Source organism: Phyllobates terribilis, unplaced genomic scaffold (genome assembly GCF_046119375.1).
Source record: "Phyllobates terribilis strain yellow unplaced genomic scaffold, ASM4611937v1 Scaffold_2__4_contigs__length_985480577, whole genome shotgun sequence".
NCBI lineage: Eukaryota > Metazoa > Chordata > Amphibia > Anura > Dendrobatidae > Phyllobates > Phyllobates terribilis.
In genome coordinates, this window is record NW_027362762.1 from 322,966,724 (window position 1) to 322,987,725 (window position 21,002).

Below are 21,002 nucleotides of genomic sequence, written 5' to 3' on the forward strand. Positions count from 1 at the left end.
CCTTCTGAATCCTTTCTCTGTCTTCTCTGGTGTTAGCGATCCCTCCTAGCTGTGCATCATCTGCAAATTTGATTAGTTTACCTTCAGTTCCCTTATTTAGATAATTTTAGAAAAATGTTGAACAATACTGGGACCAGGACAGAGACTTGTGTCACCCCACTTGAAACACTCTTCCAATTGTATATTTTATTACTACTCTTTGAGTACAATCACTGAGCCAGTTATGAATCTACCTAACTGTAGTTTTGTCAATCCCATACTTGGTCATTTTTTTTAATAAGGATAGTATGAGATACTTTATCAAATGCTTTGCTGAAGTCGAGATATACTATATCTAACGCATTTCCCTGATCCATCCAGTTAATGAGTCCATCATAAATGAAATAATCATAATAATAATAATAGCATAAACATATACATAATATAATATTAATAAACATGACAATAAACCTAGTAATATAATAACATAATAATCATAAATTAGATTAGTCTGGCATGACTTGTTTGCTATAGTCCTATGCTGGCTCTGGTTAATTACTGTATTCTTAGCCAAGTACTTACATACATGCTGTTTAATAATTTGTTCAAAGATCTTTCCTGGTATAGAAGTAAGGCTCACTGGCCTGTAATTTCCTGGCTTCATCTTCTTTCTTTTTTTTGAAGATAGGGACAATATTTGGCCTTCTCCAATGTTCTGGGATTTCTTCTGTTCTCCAGGAGTTTTCAAGGATTCCGGCTAGCAGTTCCGCAATTTCCTCTGTTATTTATTTAAATACCCTAGGATTTAATTCATCTGGACCAGGAGATTTAAATTCATTTAAATTAGGTAAATATTCCCTCACCATCCCTCTGTTTATAGATAGTGTGGATTCTTTTATTCCTTCAATAGCATAATGAAGATCAGTTGATGTTACATTTGCTCTCTCAGAGAACACAGATGCAAAGTAAGAATTTAAAAGTTCGGCCTTCACAACATCATTTTTGACCACTTCACACTTTTCATCTTGTGAAAATATTATAGCATGTTTGACTTTTCTTTTGCTTTTGGCATACCCCAAAAATCATTTTTTATTGCTTTTTGTCTACCTTGCAAGCCTCACTTCATTACTGGCTGTAGCTCTTCTAACACTTGTCCAGCATTCCCTGCACACAGCATTAAATTTTTCTTTTGATATGCCCCCCACTTTCCATTTGATACACATATAAGAATTTTCTGGACCTATTACTTTTGTCTGAGAGAGATTCCCAACAAATATCTGGATAGTTAAAATCTCCATTGATCACAATGTTCTAAAAAAAAGTATGACAAAGACATCTGATGAAAAAAGAGTTCATGCATATCTTCAGTCTGTCCAAGTGGCCTATAGTAAACACCTACAATAGTGTCCTTTCTGTTCTTCTTTCCTGGTATTCTTACCCAAACAATTTCTACAGAGCTTCTATTTTCTGAAGCTTGGATCTCTGTGGAGATATACGCTTTCCTAACATACAATGCAACACCTCCTCCTCACCTCTTGTTAAGCCTGTTTCTTATAAATAAGTTGTAGCCTTCAAGGTTTGTATTCTAATCATGTGCATCATCCCACCAATTTCAGTGATGCCTATGACATCATATCTCTCTTCCTGTGTTAGCAGTTCCATTTCTCCTTGTTTGTTTCCCATGCTCTTTGCATTTGTATGAACACATTTTAGTTTGTAGTCTGTTTCTCTTGCGCATTTATTTTCATTCAGAATGTGTTGTCTTTATTTTCACTAGCAGGGTTCTGAAAAGAGTTCATTAGCTTCATACGCTTTCGTGGCCGTATATTTCCCATCCCATATTGCTCTACTTTAAAGCTCTCCTAATGAATATAGCAAGGCGTATACCAAATATGTGTTTTCCGGTTTTCGTAAGATGCAACCCATCTCTAGCAAGGAGTCCATCATACAGGTAACTTACTCCATCGTCAAGAAACCCAAAACGTTGCTGACGGCACCATCGACTTAGCCAGTTGTTCACCTGTAGAATCCTGTTCAATCTCCTTGTTCCATGTTCATGGGAGGATGGATGAGAAGACAATCTGCACTCCCAGTTCCTCCCCTTTCTGGCCTAGGTCTTCAAAATCTCTGTATATAGTTTCCAGGTCCCTTTTTGCTGTGTCATTTGCTCCTACTTGTAGCACTAAAAGCACTGAAGATCCTTGATACCCTATTAGACACATCTTTGATTTGGGCACCTGGAAGACAGCACACTTATCGTGAGGTGATGTCTGGTTGGTAGAGTGCTGTTTATGTTCCTCTCAATAGGGAATCCCCCATGAGCACCACTCTTCCTTTTTTTTCTTCACCACAGTGCTTCATTTTCTCCCTTCAAGAGGCTTCTGATTGCTTTCTGGAGTGTTCTTTGTGGGCAAAGCACTTTTTTTATGTAAGTTTTCGTAGTTGTCCTGCGTGAGAGCCTGGTAGCGGTTCTTCAGCGGTATGGGTACTGACTGCCTCATCCTCCTGCTTCATCCTCCTGCTTCTTTGGGTCACATGTTTTTGCTTCTCTTCTTCTGCAGGTACATTCAAAAGTACTTCTCTTCGAACATTCTGAATGTTTTTTTCTACTGTTATTAGCTTCTGTAGGTCTGCTGAAAATTTCTCCTCTTGCAACATTCTGAAGAGGTTCTTTTTCTCTGTTGAGGAAATCCTCATCTTCTTTGATGAGCTTCAGTGTAGCTATTCTCACCTGAAGACTTTGCACCTTTTCCTTTAACAGAGTCACAAGCTTGCATTTCTGGCACGCACAGTTTGTCTTTTCCTCTGACAAGTCTGTAAACATATAGCACACATTTCAGAACACTGTGACGCCTCCACTCGAAAAGCCCTTTTCTTTACCCTGGGTGTTGGGGGACTCGGAGTCGGGTCCTGTGATGGAGAGATGGGGTGCAGCCGTGGCCCGGACCCGACCCGTGCTCAGGGCCGTCACATTAAAAGGATGGTGTGGACTTATCCGGGTTGAGTGGCTGATTTACGACTACGCCACCTGTGGCACCTGGTGAAGGCCACCAGCGCCGCTGCAGTCCGCTGAGGCATGGTGGTATGGCGGCCATAGTTATTACTACTCCCCACAGGCGGAGCAAGGCCTCAGGGCAGATGGACAGGATGGAGTGGGTAGTAGTAGAGGAGAACGGATGCCGTGTCGCGCGGTATGGCACAGAATAAACAGTCCGGAGGCCATAGGGGTGAACTTCCAAGGCTTTACTCACTTTAGAGTTGGCAGAAGGAAGGCGACTCCCTGCTCCCTGCGGAGTCCTGCGGTCACCAGAGACGGGGGTCCGATGACCTCCGAGTAAGTCCAGCGTTCAATCGGGACCCTACACCAGAGTGTTCCTGAACTACAGACCGAATCCTTTCCTGTCCATGTGTGTGCGAATAGGCCGGGTCTACCTCTGAGCTCCTCTCAGAACAAGGGTACAGGTGGCAGCTCCGCTCCTTCCGATACCCGGTGGGATCCGCAGGGCCTACCGGGCTTTCCCGACCAGGACATGGAGTAGCAAGGTTGGGTGTCGGGGGCCGGTACCCCTCTTGCAGCCGGACTCCCTCTGAATATATCAGGTTGGCAAGGACAGGTGGCGTACACCGCTCCGTCTGCATCCTCCCCGGGATCTATTTGCTATGGAGCCACACTCTTAAGCTCCGGGCCTTCTTGGTCCTGGTCCTTGACCGGGTCGAGACATTCCTTGTCTACAACCTACCCCTCGTCCCAAGGCCGGGGCACGAGGGCTGTGTCTCCATCTGATGCGGGCCCACACAGGATCCGCGTTAGGGTGGGAGATCACAGTACCCTCCGCAATTGACAGCATAGAGACAGTCAAAGAGCGATCAAAGAGCAGTCAAAGACCCAAAACCCAAGATGACTTTTTATTAAATATGAAATTTAAAGTGTAACTAACTTGTAAGTCCTCCACCCTCACCCACTAACTGGTTCCCCTCACTCTTGGTTCCCCAGTCTCCCTGTAACCAGGAGGGCAGCACCTAGTGCATACTAGCCCCCTCTGGTGGAGAAATGTGGTGTTGGATGCAAAGGTTGGGTCACGACTATCACGCTTTTCTTACCTCAGAGGAGGAACACTACACTCCATTAGAGAAGTGCAGCATCCCTGTGGTGGTCGAACCCCCAAGGGCCCCACAACACCATATGGGTAATCTCCCTCTCCATGTTGAACAAAATGAATTGTTGAACTGACGACGCGTGGTTTGACGATTTCCTTCAAGCAGCTTGATCCAGCTACACCCAAAGATCTTCAGACTTGCGACGACTCTTCACTCTTCCTAGAATGCATCGGAAATATGCAAATTAACTTTCTCCAGCTTCAATTCCTAGTTCACTTCCTACTTGACTGACAGCTTTTAGGCTGTGTGACTTCAGACAAGTTAGTTTTTCAATCAAGCAAGAGGCAGCACCTCTGCGTGAGGAATAGAGCTGGAGTGACAGATGCTTCAGATCTACAAATGGTTCTTCAACCTCATTTACATATAAATTATGATGACAGATTTTCTAGTTAAAGGGGTTGTCCACTACTATTGAAAATAGCCCAATGTATTTTTATGATGAATAGAAGCTTCTTTGTAAATACCTTCCTCTGCTGTTTCTGCCTGTGAGCAGTCGCTTACAGGCATCACATTATCCCCGGCTTCAGCCGGCTCTGACATCCGCTGATGTCACATCATGGTTCCGGATGCAGCCGGGGGTTTCTCTCTCCTGCTTTACACGGTGGTTGCTGGGTTGTGGGCTGGGTTACCCCGCGCGTCACACCCAGAATCCACCGCGCACTCTCCCTCTCCTCATTCATTGGGAAAGCGTGCGGTGGAGGCAGGATGTGATGCGGGGGGTAACCCCGCCCACAACCCAGCAGCCAGCACTGAGTCACGCCTCACTTGACGTGACGTCAGCGGGGGGGTCACGTGCTGCCTGTGAGCGGCCAGTGATAGCGCCGCTCACAGGCAGAAACAGCAGAGGAAAGTAATTACAAAGAAGCTTCTTTTCATTATAAAAATACATTGTGCTATTTTCAATAGTAGTGGACAACCCCTTTAAAGCACCACTCCATAGGTTGTTTTTTTTATGCAGTTCTGGAGTGGTGCTACTAATGTGAGTCCCCTGCAATTAGTCTTATACTTAGTGTGACGATACAGCGTAAAATCTTAATTATGCTAGACATACTTTCTGATGGCAAGAGCAGTATACCTTTATTTTTATGTTGACTTTTTAACCTGTGATCTTCTTTGGTTGATTAACACAGACTATTGTTTGAACAATCCTGAATGTTGATTTAAAGAGCCCACTGTATACTGACTATGTAAATTGATTAGCTCAATCAATGAGATCTGAGTGTTGCCCTTTCCCCCAACCTGTGACTGATGACCTTACACAGATGTAAATATAAACAGGGATGTCTGTAGTGCTGGAAGCAGAATCAAGGAGCATCAGAAAGACTTTACAAGGAGAATGAGAGACATCATTCAGGAGAGTAGATGGATTGCATGGCGGCTCCATCCAAAGAGACACAAATTTGGATTCTACATGATTCCAGTCTAAGGGTATCGGCCCTGACTGGAAAGATACAGATCTTTTTGGAGGAAAATGGGGGGTGCATGTTATAGTCCGAATGTTGCTGGTGGGTATATATATATATATATATATATATATATATATATATATTTATACTGTCCTGGGGGGAGCGGCAGTGGCGGAGGATCGGGGCACAGGAGGCAGCAGCCGCCTGCTGCTGCCTACACTGTCCCCGCTGCTAAAGAAAATGAATATTCACTGCTCCCCACGCCCATAGGAGTGAGGAGCACTGAATATCCATGCTCCTTAATAGTGGCACACAGTGTATCAGCAGCGCGGCTCCTGCTGCTGCCGGGCGATCGCGTGTGCCTGCCATTGGCGTGGGGAGGGGGTGAATATTCATGCCCTTTAACAGCGGGCACATGCGATCACCCGGCAGCAGTAGGAGCCGCGCTGCGGCTACGCTGTGTGCCGGCTATTAAGGAGCATGAAGTCACTGCTCCCGGCGCACACAGTCCCGGCGTGGGGAGCAGTGACTTCCGGCAGCTGATCTCTTCATGTGAGCTGCGCATGGCAGTGACCGTCATGCGCGGCTCACATGTAGAGATCAGGGCAGGCAGACAGGACGCAGCGCTGGACGAGAGAAGAAAGGTGAGTAGGAGTGTTTATTTTTTTATGTGCAGCCTGATGGGGATTAGGGGGACCATGCATACCAGGGTAAGGATGAGGGGGCCATACATACCATGGTAAGGATGAGGGGGCCATGCATACCAGAATAGGGATGAGGGGTGCCATGCATACCAGGATAGGGATGAGGGGTGCCATGCATACCAGGATAGGGATGAGGGGTGCCATGCATACCAGGATAGGGATGAGGGGTGCCATGCATGCCAGGATAGGGATGAGGGGTGCCATGCATGCCAGGATAGGGATGAGGGGTGCCATGCATACCAGGATAAGGATGCGGGGTGCCATGCATACTAGGATAAGGATGAGGGGTGCCATACATACCAGGATAGGGATGCGGGGTGCCATGCATACCAGGATAAGGATGCGGGGTGCCATGCATACCAGGATAAGGATGCGGGGTGCCATGCATATCAGGATGGAGGGGTGCCGTGCATACCAGGATGGGGATGGGAGCCACGTATAATAGGAAGGGGGGGCATATCTACCAGGATGGGGGATATTATCAGAATTGGGGGACATTACCCCTATTCCAGTGTCAGCAGCAGACCCGCTCCCCCTTAAGTGCATCGTGACCACATTTTTTGCTTAAATTTTTTTCTATTTTCCTCCTCTAAAACCTAGGTGCGTCTTATGGTCCGGTGCGTCTTATAGTCCGAAAAATACAGTATGTAAAGTGCTGTGGAATTAATGGTGCTATATAAGTGAGTGAAATAATTAAATAAATAATGCCGAGGCAGTAAAACTAATGCTGAGACCACGCAACACAATAACAATCTTCTCTTAGTATTACGTGTTTTCTGTGTTTCCTTTATTTGTTTTTCCCCTTTTTTGATGCGAATTTGGGGCAGAATCAAAGCAGAGTTAGCGCTATTTTAATAGTACAGAAAAGCTTTGATTCTTGCGCTTAAAAATGCTGTGTCGGTTGTTGTTGTTTTTGTCAGAAGAAACCTATAGAGAAAAAATGCACCAAAACAGCAGAGTTCAGCAGTGTCTTTATACCGACCGAGGGCGAAAATTTCATTAAATCACATTTTCTTAAAAATTTTGACCTTGTTCACATGTAGTGTGAATATTGTGTATTTTCTGGTTCTTTTTTGCACAGAAATTCTGCTGTTTAACTGTCCAAGCAAACTGGACTGCGCCCCCTGTGGTCTAAAGACACTGCTGAACTGTCCGGTATTGTTGCTTTTTTCTCTATTATCTTCTATAGGGAGCCTAAAAAAACACATGTAAAAAAGTAGCAGAATCAAAACTTTTCTGTACTATAAAAAACACATTAAGAATGTGGTTTCACATCTGCACCAGAAGCTTCTCAAATAAGGGGGAGAAGATTGTTATTGAGTATTTTGGTTTAGACATCTGCAGAAAACAAAAAAACTAAGTATTTCTGCAACATGTGAGCACGGCCTTACAGACACAAAAAAGTCGGATGTCATATAGTGAAGCTACATAAAGATGAGAAAGGTCTGGCGGCTCCGTCTGTGAATGAACAAAAAATAAATCCACAGGTCTCAACTAGAGATGAGCAGTATGCACAACTGACGTCGCGCTGTCCGGACTAATTACCTTCCAGGGATACCGGAGGGTAAGAGATTCATGGCCTCCCTTCCAGCTGCCTGGACACTGGACCAGAATCCCCTGCATACAGCAGACAGTCCCGGATTTAGATCTATGCCCTGCGGTCTTGTGTGTCTTCTGAATGTCCCTCACTACCACCCCCCTTCTGACATCTCCTCCTGCCAGGGTAGAAAGAAATTGTAAATGGGCGTGGATTGGGGTGTGGCCAGGGGCGTAGCCAAAACTTGCCATGGTACTCCTAGTACAATGCATCATTTGTCCATCTTTCTGTTCTTCAAAAGTTGGGAGGTATGGTGTGTGTGATACTTGTGTGTGAGGTATTTTATTTGTGTGTGTATACACTTGTCCACCATGCATGTGTGTGTATATGATATGTGCCTGTTGAGCATTTAATATACAGCATGTGTGTACTAAGTACATGTTTGATGTGTGACTATGTTTATGTAATGACCATTGTGGAGACATGGGTGTCTCTCGTGGGCAAAATACTACTCAAACAACACAGGGTGAGGGTAAAACAGTGTGGCAATACTTTATGGAACCACCAAACAGACAATAAACATATAAAACAGTCCCAGCAAAATACCCAAGATGGTGCGAAATTACAGAATCTCACTCTTCCATTGACTCGCTGGGATTAGAACAGCTTTCACTGCGGGACTTCTAGGGCCGACTACCCCCACCAGTGGCACCCCACTTTTGGCTGCCACCCACAGAAAGGAGGTAACAACAAGCTTAGGAAGCTGACAGTCTATTGAGTTACTTGACCAGTTGACCGGATTGTCCAACCTAGCTTCTCCAAACATATCCATGGGTTCCAGGTGACCGGAGGGTCCCAACCAGGCTACCCAAAACCTCTCTATGGGTTCCAGGTGAGCTGAGGGTCCCAACCTGGCTACTCCAAACATCTCCATTGGGCCAGGCGACCAGATGGTCGCAACCTGGCTTCTCCAAATATATCCTTGGGACCATGTGACCGGAGGGTCACAATCCTGGCTTCCCCAAACGTCTCCATAGAGTTGGTGATAGTCAGTGGAGTAGATCTGTATTCCTCTATCCAAGGCCGTGTTCCCTTAAGCTGGCATCCTGTAGAATCCAAATCTGTGTCCCTCTTGATGGAGCCATTTTGTCCTAGCTGTTGCTCTGGTAATTGACTCTGATTGCTGAAGAGTCTCTCTTGGCTGTGGTTTTGTAAAGTCCCTCTCATCATCCACAGGTCAGAAGGGAAGGGGGAAGGTGGCAGGGGCTCATGTCTCATTGTTTAAGCATTTAATCAATTTGCATAATTTGTCTTCTATTGCTCTTCAGGTCAACAAACTAGCTGGCCTAATACAATATGTAAACAACATATTGGCAAACATCATTATTCCATGACATGGAATCGCTGTCCTCCAGAGATAATGTACAATAAGTTGCAGTAAATATCAACTCAAGTGTCAACATTCAGGCTTATACAAATAATATTCTGTGCTTCTTGACCAACCAAAGGAAAAAAAGTCAACATAAAGATAATAGCGTATTTCTCCTGGCCTACTGAATTTATGTTTGGATAATTAAGATTAAATGCTGTGTCATCACAACCATCTGTTGTCCAGCATATGTGTGCTGTGTATGTGTATATAATGTGTGTCGTAAGTGTGTAGGTTTCTATGTTTATACTTTATGCAGTATTCTAAAATTGTATATGATTTAATGGCACTGTATATGGAGATGGTTGGGTAAAGAGACACATAGGCCCTGATAAATGAAAGTGTTTTCAGCCAGAAATCTGGCTTAAAATGCCATTCAATAAATGGCTTTGCGCATCAGCTGTAGCTCCATAGGTGAAATCAGTTAGTTGTATCACAAAAAGTCTTCATGTAGGCCAGTCATTTCCAGGAAAAATAACAGAGGAATCTGTGGACACAGAGTAGATGCTCCAGGGTTGTTATCTCACACTCATAGACTCCACTCAAGTGAACGCCCTAAAGGCCCATTGAGAGGCGCTGGTAACTAACAAACAAGCGTTTCTTTAAACCCCTCGTTCCCGATTATCAGCTGGTGTAAACAGACTGGCAATCTCCCGATAACGAGCAAAACTCTTGTTCATTGAGTGATCAGATCAATTATGCCAGGCAGTTACACACGCCTACATGAAGACTTTTTGTGATACAACTAACTGATTTCACCTATGGAGCTACAGCTGATGTGCAAAGCCATTTATTGAATGGCATGAAATCTTGAAAACTTAAGCTGCTTCTCAATGGTTAAAATCAATATGTAGCACTTCAAAAAGTGTACTCTAGAACTAACTAACAACTGGGCGTTACTATTCCCCTTCTCGATGAGATGTGTTCTTACACCGTCTCATATTGTGAGAGATAACCGAACACTGCTAGATTTGTTGGTACACTCAAGGAATAGTGACGATTTATTCAATTAGGGCTGAATTCATGACGCGCCCCCTGGGCCGCGTGGGGAACCCGGATCCGGGCCCTTTTTGTGGACGCTGGGGGTTGTAGTCACCGTGGCGGCGACCCGGTCCCGTGGCTCAGGGTGGTCAAACCAGTGGCAGTCTTTATAGGGTTTTTGTGGTTTAATGTCCGACTACGCCACCCGTGGATTGCGGTCAGTGCGAACCGCTGCTGCAAGGCAGACCGCTGGGGCTGATGGTGTATGCAGTTGAGGTCGTGTAACTCCCCACGGGAGGACTGCAGCCCCAGGGCAGTGTAGTAGATGGTGGGGGTGATGGTGCGGGCGTCCCAGCACTAGTAGTGCTGTATGCGGTGAGAAAGCACAGAGACAAGGTATTGCAGTTCAAGTTCTTTACTCACAGTTCTCATCCAGGTCACTTATGCGCAGGTAGGACCGCCCGAGCCGTCCTGCATCCACCAGGCAGGGGGCTCCCTTCTATCCTTTCGTCAGCCGTGCCAAACCAGTGACACTACTTCTGTCCAGCTGCCTCGGGTCTTCTCTTGGGAGGCTGGGTGTCCACTTCCCTGACCCTATGTGGTGTGCCTTTCTAGTAGGTGTAGTGAGGGGTCGCACCAGTAAATGGTCACGACCACCGGTCCTTGGCTGAGGATTAGTCGCCTCCACCAACTTGGGATCCGGTACCCTGTTCTGCCAACCCGTCACCCGCAATCTCCTGGGTCCTTAGGGTTCCTTCTGCTTCCGTGTCTCTGGGCCTCTCTTGGTGTTCTGTTCCTTCTTACTTTCCTTTCTGTTCCTTTCCTGTTCCTTTCTGTTTCCGTTCCTCTCCTCTGGCTCTGGCCTCCACTCCAGCTCCCTGTCAGCCCTCTCTGGCTGAACTCCTTCTCTTCTCCAACTATCTGCACTCTCTCTGCCCTGAAAAAAGATGGTGCCCACCTTTTATACCTCCCTCTCTATGTATGAGCCCAGGTGACTTGCAACCAATGGGCTCCTACCTATGCCCAGAAACCGTCCCCTCCTGCTCCTACACCACTGGGTTTTCCTCCCCCCTCCCCACTCCAGCCAGGGATATGTTCTGTCGTGCCTGCATTACTGTACTAATGGGAGCACCGTTGAGCTGTCCCCTGGAAATGGGGTGTGTGAGATGCATGCAGCTAACTGAGTCCCGGTCCACACACCATCCTTACCCGGGAGTGGGATATCACACCTCTGGTTTAGGTGCAATACCTCTGTAGCGACCGAACCCTCGGGGCGCTACATTCACACATCTGTATTTCACGGTCCGAGTACAAACAGTCATTCAACCGTCACCTGACTGCGGGTATATTGACCCGAAATTGACGAACTCAGAAGCAAATATGAGTTTGTAAACTTCAGGTCAGGAAACCCATGGCCATGGCTGTACTCAGATCGTGACACACAGATGTGTGAATTCAGCCTTATTCGTACATTTTCTGGAGGGATCACAGAGTAACTCCACAACTGGGGAATACAGTATTTACTATATTCTGCCCATGAACTTGTCTGATCTGTGCTGTATTTTTTAGGATAGTCTGCAGTGTGATAATAGTCTGCTGGCCATCTGTGTTGAACTGATGGTTATTCACCCTATGGCCATTGTAGCTTACATATTTCACGTGGTTGTTTAAAGCGCACCTGTCAGCAGGATTGTGCTCAGTAAACTACATACACTGTCAGGTGGGCGACATTACACTGATTAATATGATACCTGGTTAATGAAATCCGTCCTGTGGTTCTTGTGTAATCTTTACTTTCAGTTTGGAGATTATGAGATGCTCGTGCTCCGGGGTGGCCTGTGGGGGGGGCGCTCTATCTGGCGCTACACTTAAATATTCATCTGTATGCTCTTATGACAGGACACTGATCTTTCACTGACCTGCCTCCTATTTTACATAATGCATTTAGTAGTGTAGGGTTAGGTAAAATAGTAGGCAGGTCAGTGAAGGCACAGTGAGCTGTCATAAGAGCATACAGATGAATATGTAAGCAGAGCACCAGACAGAGTGCCCCCCACAGTCCTGCCCTGAAGCACGGGCATATCATTATCTCCAAAATGAAAGTAAAGATTACACAACAACCGCAGGACGGATTTCATCAACCAAGGTATTGTTTTAATCAGTGTAATGACGCACACCTGACAGTGTATGTGGTTTGCTGAGCACAATCCTGCTGACAGGTGCGCTTTAACACATTTGATTGGTGTAACAAGTAAAGCAAAAGACATCACAACCTGTCCATGTTCTATGATTTGGGCAAGGCCACTCATTGTATGTGGGCTTGTGAATTTTTTTGTGCCAGGGCTGCTTTTGGTTGAATCTGAGCAGAGAATATTGCCCTGTACACTTCAGAATTCATCCGGCTGCTTCTGTCTGCAGTCACATCATCAATGAACACTAGTGACCCAGTGCCACTGGAAGCCATGCATGCCCAAAGGGACTAAGACTAGTCAGATTCAGTGACTCAGCTAGCTTCCCAGCAGCGCGAGAAAGCTGTAAAGCATTAGCCTCCTATTTACCTGTATAATTTGCAAGGTTGGGTGTGCAGGGTGGCCAGCAACCTAATCAATGAGCTGTACACTATAAATTTAAACATCCCTCTGTTCTTGAGAACAAAGAGGATTTCTTGAGAACAAAGAGGATGCTGATCTTTTTGCTATGCAGACACCGAAGGAGAAATCTTGCTCCAGCCTCGCTCTCCTCTCCATCTAATTAACTCATTGTTTATAGACATGGACATTGTTCCTAGATGTCATTATGACCATTTACAGTACATGCCTATGAAAACGCAGTTCTTTCTAATAACTTGTAGTTCTGTATTTGCCAGTGATGCATGTCGGCCGTACAAGGATTCATATTTTCCAGTGTGTAAAAATACTTCCAGGACATGTACTAAAGGTGCCCACTTTGTCTTGGCCAGAGCATTTAGCAACATGGCTATGCAGTGAAGAAAATCCAAACTATGACTGATAAGTTTTATTAATTACAGTCTCTTAATTCGTCCTTGCAAGTCAGCAGTGTTTCTCTCCATTCCTTCCTTCTCCTGAGAGTGTCCTGCTTTTGCAGAGTTAAAATAAGGAGTTAACACTAACAATTTATCCAATTTACTTCCCGGGCCTTTGTCCAATGAAGTGACAGACAATTTCAGTAAATTCATACAATCCACCATCCTTTCTTTTTTTGCAGCATCAGTTTTCAATTAGTGGAATTGCTTGCTGTTGTGTGACAGCAGATGAATTGTGTCTTTAGTTAGAGCTCGACAACTTAAAGGGGTTGTCGTTTCTTCATTCTTGTGAAGCACACTGCTTCCCCGTCTTCCAGTGTGCGACTTGCCAGGGGGTTGGTACTCTCCTGATTGATTGAGTTTGACAACTCAGACCTGGGGATATGGTTGCATTGATAATGTGAAGAAAGAAAGCTGTTGGTATCATAAAATTCCAATCTTTATTTCATCTTCATTAATAAGTGCATGATACAGAAAGGCTGATAAGGATGTGACGCGCCCCCTGGGCCTGTACTGTGCAGGGGGATACCCGGAACCGGATCGCTGGGGGTTGTAGTCCTCCGTGGCGGTGACCCAGTCCGTGCCCATGGCGGTCAAACCAGTGGCAGTCTATTGGTGTTATAATAAGTGTCCGACTACGCCACCCGTGGATTGCGGTCAGTGGGGACCGCCGCTGCGCTGCAGACCGCTGAGGCTGATGTTGTTTGCGCAGCCGAGTATGGGATAACTCCCCACGGGAGAAGTATTGCCTCAGGGCAGCTAGTGTGGATGATGGGAGTGATGGTGTGAGCGTCCCAGGACTGATGGTGCTGGTGCGGCGATGAAACACAGAGACGTGAGGTGCAGTTCAGGGTCTTTACTGATGGTATAAGGCAGACCCTCCCGGGAGTACTGGTTAGCAGTAGGGGCCTGGTCAGTCTGTAAGCAAGTAGGATCTCCCCTGGCCAGGTGGAGTTGTAGGCCTCCCCGACTATATGCACTCTTTCCTGGCTACCTTGCTCTATGCGGGTAGAAGTAGCCCACGTCCCTGAGTATACCGTGTGGTGCTCACCTGTTTGGCCGGTGACTTGGGGCCTTCCGTTAGCCTCCGCTTCACGATGGCGGTGCTGGTCCCTTGCTTGTGACCGTGCCTTCGGGTTTCTAAGGCCAGAGGACATGGAATCCCCTGCTGGTTGGATTCTGCTGCTGGACCTGGATGTCCCCACAGCCTCGGACTCCATGTCCGGGTTCAGTGTCTTCAGCCAAGGCGAGCTTTCTAGCTTCCAGCCTCTGGCACTCGCTCCTGCTCCTACAGAGCTCCTGTTGTAATTCTCCCTGTGTCTGGAACTTCACTCCAGGCTCTGACTGTCTTAATCCCGCCCCAGACCCAGTTTATAAGGGCAGATTCCTCCCCTCCCAGGTCTGGATGGGCCGTGTTGCATGCTTAGGGCTCCTGACCAGAGAAACCTCCCACTTGCTCTCAGACATAATATTTCTATTACTGTGGTAACCAGACCCCTGGGGTGCCACAGATCTCATCCATTTACTCATTAGCAAGCGTCGGGGAGTTTCCTCCCTTCTTTGAATTGCATTGTATGGTTGCATTGCTGACCCGAACTGTGTACTCTTCGGTGCTGCAAGCAGAAACTGCTTTCCCTCTGCAGCATCAGAGCAGCTCAGGGGCATTAAAGCTGGCCAGATCCATTAATCCTGCCAGATTCATTGACCGGGCCCGCTTCAGAACAGTGCTTACAAGCTATATTGCAAATTGCTTGTAAGCACTGCACTCCTTGTCTAAGAGATGGACTGTTAGGCTGCAGGGTAACTTAGGCAGCAAGCAGTAAACTATAGAATTAAAAATCCCTTTGTTCTTGAGAGCGTAGAGGATTTTTAAGAAAAACAAAATTATAAAGTTACTTGTTTTCAAAAGCACTTAGTCTCATCATCTTATAAGGATAAAATTACAATCTCTATTAAAGGGGACTTTTGTAGCCTAACCTTAGGATGGGTCATCAATATGTGGCCAGTGGGGGTGCGTAGTGGCCGCAGCCATGGACTATACATCACACCTATTGATTTGAATAACGGGTGGATCTGCAGTACCCGACTATGACCACTATTCTGTTGGTGGAGCTGTGCAACTCTGCACATCTGGTTGCTGTCGGCTGCCGCACCTCCACCGATCAGATATTGATATTTTATCCTAAGGATAGGTTATCAATATAAAAGTCCTGTTCAACCCCTTTGATGTTCTCCCAACTCCTTTTCTTAAACAATACCTAACTAAATGCCTGTGATTATGAAATCTTGACCTTTTCCTGTAATGTCTAGACATTGATGATGTGATGAACCTCAAAACATTATTTCCAAGCGACTGTAAATTCTCCATTTAATTAGAAAAGCTCTTTATGAGCAAGCTGAGCAGCTGTGGTTTGTTGCATTGTGGAAAATTCACTTACTCAAGTAACGTGCAATAAGCTGCTGCAGAACCTCTTCTTCTTCCAGTTCTTTATTTTGTGATTCACGGGTGCTGATAAAGATTAAAAAGGCTATTAAATCAAATTTCACAATCAACCCCCTGTTCAGGTTTTCAGGGTATATACTGCCGAAATAAAATGTAGAGTAAATGGTATATTTATCTTACTAGTCATGACATCAGCTCTGAGGAATGTCTTCCTATAAAGGGCTTTCTGGGTCACCCAGGCCATGGAATATTTTCATTTTAGCTGCATTTTGAGTACATTAGGAACATTTTTCTTCTATTTCATTTTTAATCCCTTGGCAGCAAGCCTGAGTATTTAGCTTCAACAATATATACTTGGTCATATGAAACTTGTGAAAGTTCTAGTGCTGTGAGCAACAAAATACTCACACTTATTAAGATCATATACATGTGCACTTATCCGTGATGACTTTTTCCCCCCTAACTCTAGGTGACTGCAGTCTTTTTCCACCACCAGCTAATGTGATAAACAGGTCTATTTCTGTAACCCTGTCACCTAGGATATGGAGTGTCCCTTGTAATAGGCTCTGTAGGGATTAGGCAGGTGTCTTCAATGAAAACCTGTTAACCAGTTCATTCAACCGGCCAGGTTACAGCCTCGCTCGCTTGGCGGAGTATGTTGTTTTTAATTAGACCCCTGATGGTGCAGGGCATGGCTGCACAGAACAGTGGAAATGGCTGCACTTGCCAAGTAAATCAGAAACAGTCATTTTCCCCTTTGTCTTTCCCAAGACAATCCAGGGCAGTAGCAGTCTTCCTTGTGATGTTTTAGCACAGGGAGAATCATTTCCCTCCCTTCCTTCCAGGCGTAGATGTTTTCTGGAAGCTCCTTGGGAACTTTTTTTTTACAGTTACTTCCCCCCTCCGGTCTTTTTCACAGTGTCTTGCAAAATACATCTAGAAGCTGAGCAAAATCTATCTGCAGAGCCTTAAGGAAAACTATCGGTATCTGAAGAGTTAGTGTCGCCTCCTAGATTTTTTTTAGATTGTGTCATAGCCTTTAGTAACCGGAGAGGAACAATGGTATTACACTAGTGGGGAGTCTCTGCCTAGACTTCTCCGGAACCTACTATTCTTGTAGGGTTACCCAGCACCTTAATGTCATGAATGAGGAAGATATCTGGGACACTGAAGATTGCAGAAACCTGAATCATCGCAATGGATTTTTTTATATATTTATCTAATGAAGATGAAACCGCTCATATTTTGTAACTTTGTGGAAATCTTCAGAGAATGAATTTGCATGCCGGAAGATGAAAATATTTTTCGACAGCTTCATTTGATCAGATTGGTTTTCTTAAGCACTCTGGAAGAGATTCATCCTAAAAGCTTTTGAATTCATGATCGCATGACCTTGTAATCCCCCCAAAAAACACTCATGTCATTGCATAGATTAAGAGAGAGGAGCGAAGGTCATGGCACTAGGTTCTCATCCAGGGTCACACAATTCCATCTCAGCATGTCTTCTACCATGCGCCGGTTACTTCCGAGGAGAAGGTGGAGATCGAACTCCAATCAAGCATCTTCTGGTGAGCTAATGCCTTCATTGTTCATCTTTAGAGAATACTGTAGTTTATCCAGGAACTCTTTTAATATTTATGGATTTGCACCTTTACATCAAAGCTTATGTTCTTGGCTAGGAGAACACAAGCTTTGATCTATTAGTTTTGCAGGTATAATGATAATGTTTATGGACTACAATCCTGAGCTCATATTGTTAACCAGAATGTAAGTGACATATTGTATACTGTCATTTCTGTGGTACTACGTATTGTTTGACACAAGGTCTTATGACCTAATAGTACTGAGAACATGACAATTGGATTCATTATGCATATAACTTGCATAACATGAAGGACTTCACCATTGGTAGTTGGCAGCTGTTCCCAGCTTTTGTAGTTACCTTGCTTTAGTATAAAGCAAGCACATATAATATACTGTAGATTTCTGAATTTTGGGCAACAGAATAATGAAGAACTTTTTTAGTATCCACAAAGGCAGATGCTCAGTCTTAGCCTGGTAAACCACTTAATGACAAGTCAGAATAAAACTCTAGAACTTCAGGAGAATTGGCATATCCTAAAATATGTTGAATTCAGCAGGAAAGTTATAATAGTATTTGGATTTCATGTACGGTTTTTGGTAAGTATGTTAGAAACAGAAGGACTGAAATGAGAACAGTAATAAGTTACATTTTTGTTTCCTCCGAGGACTTTAGACCACATGCTGAATGTATTATTAGCTTCTAATTTCCATGTGCTATTTCACCTTGATCTAAAATTGCACAGGGTTTACAGGTTAGTGAAAATGGGATGTTTACTTATAAGTATGTATATGTAGCCTCAGAAATGTTTCCACCGTTTATTGTTCACTGTTTCAATATGAAAATGTACCAAGTTGATGGTCTGTCGCCATGTCTGTGCAATCATTTTGAAGGATTAAGTTTCTCAAAAAAGGTCAGTCAAATGGAGTAGGATCTAGCTCTCTAGATGATGCTTCTTAACACCACCTGATGTGTAGCCACAGCTACTGGCAACATTTTACCAACTAACGTTGTAGCTATTTTAGATTATTGCATGTCCGAATACTCCTGCCCCTCCAGGCAACTTTGACACTTGACTCTCTTTATGATTTAACAATGAGGCCCCATTGTTTGAAGAGAAACTGTGACTAGAGGTTTAGTGTTTAAATTGTTGTCAGGATGCTAAAATGCTTGGTAATGTCTTTGTAAACATGCCCCTGTGTAAGTCTTCTGTTTTAGTATGAGAGAGAAAATAAGGTCTCATTCGGCACATTCTGCGCAAGGAAAGCTAACCAGAAGTCACCTGGGAGGTGCTGGAAGAACGAGAAGTCACAGGGTCCCAGCAAGAATTACATCCATTTTCTTTTTCATTGACCTTCCACTTAAAAGATTAAGTCTTGATAATAAAAAGTGTCAAAAACACCCTGTGAGGAAACAGGGAGAATCTGCATAATCTAGCTGTTGCCACCACTTGTGGTGGATCCACCCGCCTGACGTCACAATTACGTCAGATGGAGCATGTGGTACGGACCTGCCCTCTGCACCTACGTGACGTTCCGCACCCCCTTGAGGACGCATAAGGTCAGATTGGTACAGTTTTGCACAGACACTCCCTGTCCACACGGGTACAGAGAGGCACCAGGGAGTGAAGAGGAGGCCCACTCAGTCACTGATGTGGCACCACACTCGCCCACAACCCTGACAGGCTGAGTGGCTCCTTTCACTAGCTCCAGTGAAGCAGAGCCTGGTCGGCCTGGGAGAGCTGCCACCAGTTTCTATTTGATATAACGAACTTATATTGAGCTAGAAACCAGCCCAGTAGAGTGTTTGTCGGACTGAACTGTGGACGAAAGGTTCGTGGATCGAGATAAAAGAACAGCCCAAGGTTAAATTATATATTTAATCGTCATAAGGGCGATATAAACACTATATACATAAGGGTTATACATACACAGTGGTCAGAGTTGCAAATACAAAAGCATGGGCACAAAAGATATAAAGCAGTTATTACAAGTCAGTTACCGGTTTAGATGGAAAGGCCTGGCTGTTGGGGAAGGGCTGCCACATGGGAAGTGTGCTTGCCTTCTCTTTGTTGTTGCAGGACTTTCCCCATAGGACTTGATGACATGACCTCCCCAGGAAAAGACACTGGTGTCAGGGTTCCTGGAGTACTTAACCCCTCTGGATCACTCCCAATCCAGCCTTGTTGCTACAATCAAATCTCCTCCCCTGGTTTCTCTTAGCTAAGAGACTCCCAAAACTAAAATGGGCTATACCTCCTTACTGGATGGTCCTAGAGAACCGGTTCTGGTGTCAACTGTCCCAGCCGGGCCCCTGCTACACATGGAGACCAAACACAGTGGCCTTAGGGGCTTCTAAACGGCTGTGCCGTATATCTCCCTATACTTGCTGGGCGGTGAAGAAAGGAATGGTGAGATTCTCCATTCTTTTACGTTTCCAAAAAACTATTTTGTGTATCACTCGGATGTATCATTTCCCCATAACTCGCTGTTGAATTATAGTTTCTTGAACAAAGAAGCACATGGCTGGAGCGAGAGGGAGGGACAACTCCTGTGCAGCTGCAGCTGCTGGGGGCTTTGTCACTCAAACTTGTTGCCCCCCCCTTTGCAAGCTGCAGTGTTGTCGGATTCGCATATGTAGAGCTCTGTGAAACCTGCCTGTCAGTGCACAGTGATCGACAGGAGATTACCTTGAATATCTTCACAAACCCTTATATACAGCCATGAGAAAAAACGAAGTACACCCTCTTTTGACTTCTAAGGCATTATGTATTATGACATAATAAAAAGATATGGTCCTTAGAAAGTATTAAACTTGGGTAAATGCAACTTCAAATGAACAACAACACATGAGAAATTACACCATTTCATTACCTACTTAAGAAAACTAGAAACAAATATACAAGCAGTGTTTGAAAAATTAAGTAAATCCCATGAATCAATAGCTTGTAGAGCCAACATTTGCAGCAGTAACTTGAAGTAATCATTTTCTGTATGACTTTTTCAGTCTTTCACATTGTACTGAAGGAATTTTAGCCTACTGTTCTTTACACCATTGCTTTAAGGGGTTGTCTAGGCTTGGAGTTCAAGTCTGTAGTTACATTATAATTGCAGACTTGTGATTTGTCTCAGCGCGCACACTGCATGCTGTCAGGATTATCCGCCGCTGGGAGCGGGCGGGCGCGTGACCGCAAATATGTGATTTGCATACATGCAGTCATGTGCCACCCAGTAGTGCGGATACGTCTAATTGAAATGTGGCTGGAAGTAGGCAAATCGCATACTTGTGTAAAACGCTAAACATATGGACAGCAAATAGGTTTTATGATATTAATAAATAGGAAGAGTCTTTCCAAGTTTTTAAGTGATATTTTTAGCCATTTTTTTAAGCAGTTGCTTCAAAAAACTCAAAAATTTCCATGTGCACCTAATCCTAATGAGCAGATCATCATATATTGCTACGCTATAGCCAGTGATAGTTATGTCCTCAGTCCAACTAAAAAGAGGTTAGGCCGAAAGGATAATTACTAGTGATGGGCGAGCGTGCTCGGGACTGCTCGATACTCGATCGAGTAGCAAGCAATGCCGAGTATCACATGGTGCTTGAGTGCCCAGATCCCCGTATGTGAATTATCAGAGAGAGAATTTTTTCCTTTGGAAATTGTCTCTTCAGAGAGGAAGAGGACTAGAACTCTACTTCCACCTCACTCTCTGCAAGGAGAAATATTATCCCTAGATTCC

At 44.8% G+C, this 21,002-nt stretch overlaps 1 protein-coding gene across 7 annotated transcripts in view; it reads left to right on the plus strand.

The window, feature by feature from the left end:
- MCF2L (MCF.2 cell line derived transforming sequence like) overlaps nucleotides 1-21,002 on the plus strand; it is a 291,794-nt gene that overhangs the window by 91,932 nt on the left and 178,860 nt on the right. The window contains exon 1 of one of the 7 annotated variants that reach the window (XM_073664392.1): nucleotides 16,606-17,248. The exons of the other annotated variants lie outside the window; for them this stretch is intronic. Within the exon in view, the coding sequence (XP_073520493.1) occupies nucleotides 17,098-17,248 (151 nt within the window). The 5' untranslated portion in view covers nucleotides 16,606-17,097. Of the gene's footprint in view, nucleotides 1-16,605; nucleotides 17,249-21,002 lie in introns of those variants that run through there. 7 annotated transcript variants of the gene reach the window in all.